This window comes from Enoplosus armatus, chromosome 17, assembly GCF_043641665.1.
Source record: "Enoplosus armatus isolate fEnoArm2 chromosome 17, fEnoArm2.hap1, whole genome shotgun sequence".
In the NCBI taxonomy this organism is placed as follows: Eukaryota; Metazoa; Chordata; class Actinopteri; order Centrarchiformes; family Enoplosidae; genus Enoplosus; species Enoplosus armatus.
In genome coordinates this window covers 10764829-10772867 of record NC_092196.1, presented here as the reverse complement: position 1 = coordinate 10772867, position 8039 = coordinate 10764829, and the positions used below count along the sequence as shown (strand labels likewise).

Here is an 8039-nt window from a genome sequence, read left to right as displayed (position 1 = left end):
CCCCATACACCACATGTCCATTGTCATGACCTGCCTGTCAGCCCCAGTAGCCAATGATAAAGGCAGTTACAGAGAGGCAAATGATGAGGTTGGCGTTGACGACGAGTCGTAGACGTGGCTTTTCTTCCAGGGAACAGACAGCCTGTTCAGGTGCAGGAGGCGTCACAGGATCATTATCTCCCTCCTTCCTTCTCTCCATCCCACACAGCCAGTAGAGGGCAGACTTCAGCCTGGACTGGCTCTGGACGCTGGACAAGGACGACGAAGAGTCTGGAGAGTTCAGGAGGGAGAGAGAGAAAACACTGAATCATGGAGACAGTGTGTTCACTGGCGAGTCTGACAATTGTTCAAATGGAAAAGTGTAATCAGGACAGAGACCCACCTTTCCTGTGATGACTTGCTTTTCCATTGCTGCCCTCCTGCTCTCTTCCTGTGACTCCCATCTCATTCATCTGACTAGTCATCTCCTCTGAGGTCTCAGTGCTGCGCTCCACTGAGAAGACCTGCTCTTTGGGCTCCACTGGGTCAAACTTTGTGAACCAGGTGAGGCGGCTGATCTGTTGAAAAAAAAAAAAAAGACTTGACGTACTGTGCAAAAAGTTGACTTTCAAAGATCTACGAAAAGGGTAGAAGAGGGTACCAGTATGCTGTAAATGACACCTAGTGGTGATGTTATAATGAGCAGATCCCTGTATTCTTTGCATCTTGAGTAGTGGCATTAATGGATCAGAGCAATGCCACAGTAAAAGAGAAGAAGACTGCAAACATAAAAGCAATGCATGTTTCAAAAGTTTGTTTTAGGTGAAAAGAACTGAATCTAAAATTGGTTTCTTACAATGAAAACTCGAAAGGTTAAATTGAATTTCTACATCTGGATCAGTGGCCCAAGAGGAGGCCTTTTTGTACCCTGTCAGACAATACAATAAAATAACCCCACAACTTCAATTGCGTTTGAAGTGGCTTCACCTGTTTCGGTTCAGGCTCCTCTGTAGCCAGGCTGACGACAACCACCACAACCAAGGTGATGAAGGACAGCACGATGGAGAAGTACAGGTAATGGACGTATTTCAACACCCCAGGTCTGTCATCCACCTCATAGCACAGGGGCGCCGGATAAATGAAGTCCAACAACATGCGGATGCAGCCCACCAGCAGGCCGATAACCAGGCCCCAGAATGCACCCTGAGGGAGGGAGAGTCGATGATTGCATTTAGTTACGGTTGTTTCAGCTTTCATCATCCAATCACATCAGGACTCAAAAAGTGACACAAAACAGAGATTCCTCACATTGCTATGAAATTAGGTTCATATCATGATCTGGATTCTATGCAGTCTTGTTGTATCACATCACAGTGCACACAAATCATATGAAGAGAAAAGAGTAATAAATGCAACCAGTTTGATCCAACATGACGTTAGGCTACGCCACCATACCTTTTCATTAGTCCTCTTCCAGAAGCAGCCCATGAGGAAGATGATGGAGACTGGGGGCTGGAGGTAGGTGCTGATGGACTGGATGTAGATAAAAAGCTGCCCGCCCTGACTGGCCTGGACAACAGGAATCCACAGCACAGACACCACCACCAGCACGAGCACAAACACCCTGCAGAGCACAGGAAACATAAGAGTTGTGTTTTTAATGCCAAATAATGCAGTTCAGTTCTGCACACACGCAGGGAATGGAAAACTGTATATCTGAACAGCACTGTACATTCGGTTATGAGGATGTGTGTGTGTGTGTGTGTGTGTGTGTGTGTGTTGCCTAGAAAAGACAATCTGGTAAAGTCATTACTTAGGAATATGTGGAAAGAGGGGTTATGGTTTGGGTGAGCATGACAGAAAAATGTAATAATTTAACATGCAGTTTGGTGGCTGATTTCATCCAAAGTACATTATAATGCCATGCATGGTTACTTTTTAAATGTAGCTGGTCCCAGTGGGGATAAAATATGTTACATGATGTATAAGCCTTTAACCTTTAACTTAAGACCTCAGTGGAAAAGCAATCAGCAGGGTGGCCCTCTGTAGAGATTTGAACTTTCTTGACGTGTTTAAAAAATGTCTAAATTGTTATTTCTTATATATGCTGCAACCAGGAGCATATTTTGGTTTCATGTCTGCTTGTCCAGAGGTGGTCACATACCTGCCCACAATCATAAGTTCCCACTCGGATGCACGGGATCTGAAACTCTTCCATAGGTCCATGGTGAAAATGGTGCTGGCGCTGTTGAAGATGGAGGTCAGAGAGGACATGAGGGCAGCAATCATCACCGCCATCATCAAACCTCGCAGCCCTGGGAGTTGATCAGCATAAAAAGAGACTGTATGAATACATAGAGGAAAAAAGCTGGACAGGAGGTGAAAGGGGGGGGGGGTCTCTCACCTGCAGGCAGCAGCTCCATGACCAGTCTGGCGTAGGCGGTATCTGAACAACCCACTGGGTTGCCACAAATCTGTTTGCACAGCTCAGGGTCTGCACACGCCACATCATCTACACAACATCGTTGAAACACACAATCACAAATATCCACAACCATATCCATAACCTGAATGCAACCAGTGTCCATTAGTGAGTACTTTGTCACACCTGTGTAAAGTATCCTGCTGATCATGCCGGGCAGCATGATGGCAAAGAAAGGCAGGATCTTCAGATAAGCAGCCAGCAGTGAGCCACCTTTTGCATGGCTCAGGGTTTTGGCAGCCAGGGATCGTTGCACGATCACCTGCAGAGAATCAGGGCCACAGCTGACTGTCTGATAACTCCCGTTGGTTAAGTGAGTGATTAAGATTATGCAGCAGGATGTAAGTACATTTTAATAAGGGCCTATTATATATATATATATAATATGGATCAGAATCAACAAGGAGATCACATATCTGTTATGACACAAATTGTGCTGAACAGAGAAGACAGGAAATGCTCCTTAAAACTGCTCGCTGGTTGGCAAACTGATATTGTATAAAAGGATTTTTTAATCTCTCTGAAGAGCAAAACATGCCAAACTCTCAAGATGGGGATTTTCAGATGAAGACTCTCTCACACGTAACTTCAGAAGAATTTGTAAAAGCATAAACAAGATGGAAAAACATTAAATTACACTTTAATCTTTTATAGATGAGCGACCTCTCGACATTTTGAGTAAAATAAATTAAGATAAAACTTTTTATATCCATGTTGGCAACTCAGGGCCCCTATATGCTCTTGACTGGCTTCCCTGAGGAGATCAGGATTGCCAGCACATGATCTAGTTTAAATTCACAGATTAAAGCATCATTAAATGAGAAGGCTTTTTATGTTTTCTGATTTGTGATAACTGATTTTATTGATTTCTTGAGTACTATTTGGACATTTTAGTAATTATTCTCTTTTCTTCCATTTTGTATTTGTTAGGAAAAGTGCTCAACAAATAATGTTATTGTTATTATAGTACCTGGTCAGAACACCAGTACCACATGGAGGGGATGGACATGCCGATGATGACCCCAGGCCAAGGCAGGTCAGAGTTCACTGGGTCCCTGAATATGTGGAAGGCATCATCTCGAGGGATGCCACAGGTTGAGTTTGGCACACGGATCGAAGGGATGGCGTCGGCATATCCTTCCATCAGAGCATCCCAGCCTCCGACCTCCGCAAAGCCTCAACGGAGGGGGGGGGGGGGGTTAGGATCAGACAAACTGGAACTTATAAAGTGCTGCCAATGTGAGGGTCAGATTTGACTTACTGAAGCCCATGAGGGTGAGAGATCCTGCCAGCATGATAGCAGTTTGAGCAGCGTCTGTGTAGATAACTGCAGCCAGACCACCTGGGACACAACAGCCAGTGACATACAGAACGAGCAGTAAAGAGCACTCTTACAATCTCTATGCGGGAGGGAAGGTGAAAGGTCACCTGCTACAGTGTAGAGAGCAGTGACTGACAGCAGCAGCACTACAGCCAGGTAGATGTTCCATTGTAAGGCAAGCTGAATGAACAAAGCACCTGCGTACATGTCCACCTGGACACAAACAGACACACACAATGTGGCGACAGACACATGTGGTGTAGACACAAGACAGAAAATACAAACACAAATGCTTTTGACACATGCAGGTGGGATTTGTTCTGTAAAAACTACAGGAGAGTCAAGACAAGCAGGCAAAACATGCACAAACATACTGGATGGATTGTGGATTTGCTTCGTACCGATATCTTTGTGAAGATGTAGATGAACAAGGACAGGACAGCTATAAATATCTGAGTTCTTTTACCACCAAACCGCCTCTGCAAGTATTCTGGCATGGTCGTCACCTGGAGAAGAAAAGAGTTTAAACATTATTATAAAGGAAGGAATGAACAAAATCATGGGTGTGTGTGTGTGATATTTCATGTGTGGACGTGTCACCCCAGAGGCCATATAAATGGGCAGGAAGAGCCATCCCAGCAGCAGCACCATCAGCATGCCCTGTCGATGACCAAATATCAACTTCGAACACTTTAGACAACTATGTTCAACATATCAAACTTGTTTTTCACGTTAGCTTAAGAGCACATATACATTCTCTTACATTCCACTCATATGCAATAGCCCCAATTCCTGCTGCAGCCCCTGACCCTGCCAGGCCGATGAAATGTCCACTGCCAATGTTACTGGCAAACAGCGAGGCGCCCACCTCAAATATAGATAAGAGAGTCAGAATCAGGATCAATCAGTATATCACTTTGAACTGCAGAACATTTTGCCTCCATCTGACTTTTAAAGTTTTGACTTTTTAGAAATAGAGACAACAGTTTGTCTGCAGTGGTTAAAACATTCTTCAATTTAAGCCACTAGGACACAGAAATCTGTTTGGTGTTTGACTCACCGGCCACCAGGTCATGTTCTTCCCAGCCAGAAAGTATCCATCCACCGTGCTGCGCTTCGTCCTCCACATCGACTGGCCGAAAAATGAGAAACCTCTTTAAGAATACGATCGCAGAAGAACATTTTATTTCATTCAGCTAGAGCCTTAAATGGTTGCTGATGTCGACCATTCAAGGTCAAAAACCAGCACAGCTAACTGGGTTGAAGGAAGATTTGAATGGATCCGTGCAACTAGGACCCAGATCAAAGAAGGGCTGCAGGACCTGTTAGAGTTAAAATGTTTGTAAAGCACTTCTTTCCTTCATCTGTCGCTGAAACTCTACATTCCCTGTATCTTCTACCCATTTAAATGACCAGATGTGTCTGACAGCTGTTGGGTTTGCTCGTATTCATCGTGATCTGCCACCAGAGAACATCCAGTTTCTTTTTCTACCTTTGCAAATGTGTCTTATGCCAGGTACATACAGCCACACACTTCACAGATGTTGTGGAAATGTAGAGCAGAAACCTTTGCAGACTCCAGCTGTTGAGACCACAAAAAAACAAAAGGCTGTGTTTGTCATCATGGATCAAACCCTTTTTGTAAGAAAATGGTGAGACGATGATGTTCAATCACAAGCAAAAAGATCCGTGTGATTCAGGTGGATTTGAAGTTTGTAAAGTACTATTGATGTCTCATGATTTATAATATTTAAACCGTCTCTATTCAACATGTTTCTTTAAAAGTTCTTCTTGAGAAGTTGCATGACAGAAAGTGACAGAGGTTTTTGTAGAGAGTAGAGAGACAGCAGAAGAAAAAGTGGAGTGTCACCTCTGACAAAGTTAGTGTGATATGGACTAATTCTGTTCTTGTTGAAGGACATTAGTAGCTTGATAGCAAAGAGGCAACAAAACAAAGAGGCAGTGTTTTTCTGTACGATACATTTCCATTGAAAGCCTTTACTTCTCAATTCACAACAACCGCTTTTAGTTTGTCTGTTTTGCCGTGTACTCACCCACAGGCCAACAGCCAGAACCAGTAGAAAGTAGATTACCAGTACCACTATATCCACAGTAACCAGGGTACTCCTGCCCCCTGGAGGGGGGGATAGGGAAGGGGGCATGCTGGTCCCTTGGTGGCCTTCTGTAAGGTCCATTGTGTCTCCTGCTGTGATCGTGAGTACAGCAATCAAATGTTTTGATTCTTGAATAGTTTCCAAAGTCATGATAAAAGTATTACTGTGTAGTAACAAAAAAGTACATGTACTCAAGTATAACTTTGAGTTACTTTTGTATACTACTTTCTATGTCCCCACAACATTTATTTGACAGATAAAATTACTTTTCATGTACAGATTTGATTTTATTAAATATTATATCTTGTTAAAAATGAAACTGCCCTGCAGTGAAAATGTAGGCAGACAAACAGAGTTAAAATCAGCTCCACCTTGACATTAACAAGCTGCTTACGTGTTAATGCATTTGTAAATAATAATTAAATAATCATCAGTATACCACAAGGGCCATTCTGCAAACTCAGAAGTTTTACTTTCAGATACTTAAAGAATACGTTCACATTTTTGGCACTTTGCACTTAAAAGACTTTTCAAGATACTCACTTGATTGGTCTTCCTCAGTTCGCTGAAGTCTCATATTAACTCCAGATAAACTGTATTTGTGCACAGAATGAGGACTGTTTATTTTGTCCTCCGTCCCTTTAATTTGGACAGAATCTCTTGATGGCCAGTATGAACATGAGGAATGATCTCATCAAGAAAAAACTGTTTCACAGTCCCCTGACTGGTGTTTTAAGACTTCAAAATAATATTTTTGTACAAGTAGAATATTGAATACAAGACTTTTCTGAATACTTCCTCCATTGCTGGCCAGTTGAGACACACAGTATCATTATCGAGCCTCAAAGCAGGAATTTGTCACTTTGTGACACTTAATAAACTTTACTTACGTCCCTCTTTAATTACAACTGATATCAGTAAAAGCAACAACTCTTCCTGTGTATCGAATCGTATTACTTGGTAAATAAACTCACCTTTCAGTTAGTTGTCACACCGTGAATCGTTCCAGCCAGACTGCCTTGAGCTGAGTTGTCCGGCCCAAACAACACAGTATGTTACAAATGACATGAATCCGAGGAATCTCATGTTTGCCTAGAAGCTTCCTCCACTCGCCAAAAGATCAAACTCCACCTCATGCACTACTTAGTTAACATGTAAGGGATTTATTGCTCTCAACAGAGAAGTGTTTGCACAGCACACAGATTGCTGATTGATTTGTAATTTCGTTTTAGAGATATCATTAAATTAAAGATAAGGGGAATGTGTGTGTGTCCGGGACAGACACATGAAGGCTTATCTCATAAAAATCTGATAGTTAATCTGATATTTTACTGCAGCAGATAAACAGATTGCAGCAATAGCAGGTGTGTCAGCAGCAATTGCAAAGACATGATGTCAGGAAATGTAGAAACAAGTGTGTGTGATTCCATTTGTACTGCCAATAATACACTAGTTTCCATGAGTATATCAGCAACCATCGCAGACAAAAACACAGACATCCAGGCAAAAGTAGATTTCATACCACTCTTTATAGTTTGTCAGCATTGTTAGGATACAATACAAAATACAGACTTAACACTTTATAGGCCTTAAATGGACATCAATGCTTTAGAGGTTTACATTCTGTAATTTAAGCAGAAAGAAAAAACAACTTAGACCATTAGAAAACAAAAGCTTTTACTAGCTGCACGCATTACTCTTATCGTGATAATTTGCCTTACCATTTAAAAATGCCACTTGAAGACTAAGCTTTAGGTTTCACAGAGCACTGGCACATCTGAGAAGCTGGTATGCTCTATTATCAGTCGTTTGAAAATTATGTAAAATGCTGCATCTGCTACGCTAAACTTAATGACACCGCCGTCCTCTCAGTGGTATGACTTTACGGTCCAGTCCATATGACACAACCCATGAATAAATATCATACAGTATTAATGTAGCAACTGTATCTGTTTTCTTTATACCCACTCCCATTCTGTACAACACAATATCTCTCTGTTATAGTTTAAAGAGCATAATATCTTACGGTGGAACACAGCTAAACACATTGCACACTGCCCGCTGTTGGCTCCACATTATCCCACTTCTACTTCCTGTAATTACTGTTTGTGACTTTAGACGGATTTAAAATGATCCTTGGAAC

The 8039-nt window shown here is 42.2% G+C and overlaps 1 protein-coding gene across 1 annotated transcript; it reads right to left on the bottom strand.

The window, feature by feature from the left end:
• Window positions 1–37: 37 nt before the first annotated feature.
• Window positions 38–5977, bottom strand: slc5a11 (solute carrier family 5 member 11). Its single transcript, XM_070923968.1, has 15 exons — window positions 5837–5977; window positions 4843–4914; window positions 4546–4650; window positions 4383–4442; window positions 4184–4288; window positions 3890–3995; window positions 3723–3803; window positions 3432–3637; window positions 2588–2723; window positions 2384–2491; window positions 2144–2294; window positions 1435–1603; window positions 967–1182; window positions 383–557; window positions 38–270 (listed from the first exon to the last, which is right to left on the bottom strand). Exons 1-15 carry the CDS (start codon window positions 5975–5977, stop codon window positions 38–40), a joined length of 2064 nt encoding a protein of 687 aa, XP_070780069.1.
• Window positions 5978–8039: the final 2062 nt, after the last annotated feature.

What these genes read in the sequence shown, in the direction of transcription:
- slc5a11 (XM_070923968.1), bottom strand. Translation starts at nt 5,977, where the DNA reads ATGGACCTTACAGAAGGCCACCAAGGGACCAGCATGCCCCCTTCCCTA. An exon ending in TGCTCTCTACACTGTAGCAG is followed by an intron (nt 3,804 to 3,889) that starts GTGACCTTTCAC and finishes GTTGTGTCCCAG; the next exon opens with GTGGTCTGGCTGCAGTTATC. An exon ending in GGAAGAGGACTAATGAAAAG is followed by an intron (nt 1,183 to 1,434) that starts GTATGGTGGCGT and finishes TCCCTCCCTCAG; the next exon opens with GGTGCATTCTGGGGCCTGGT.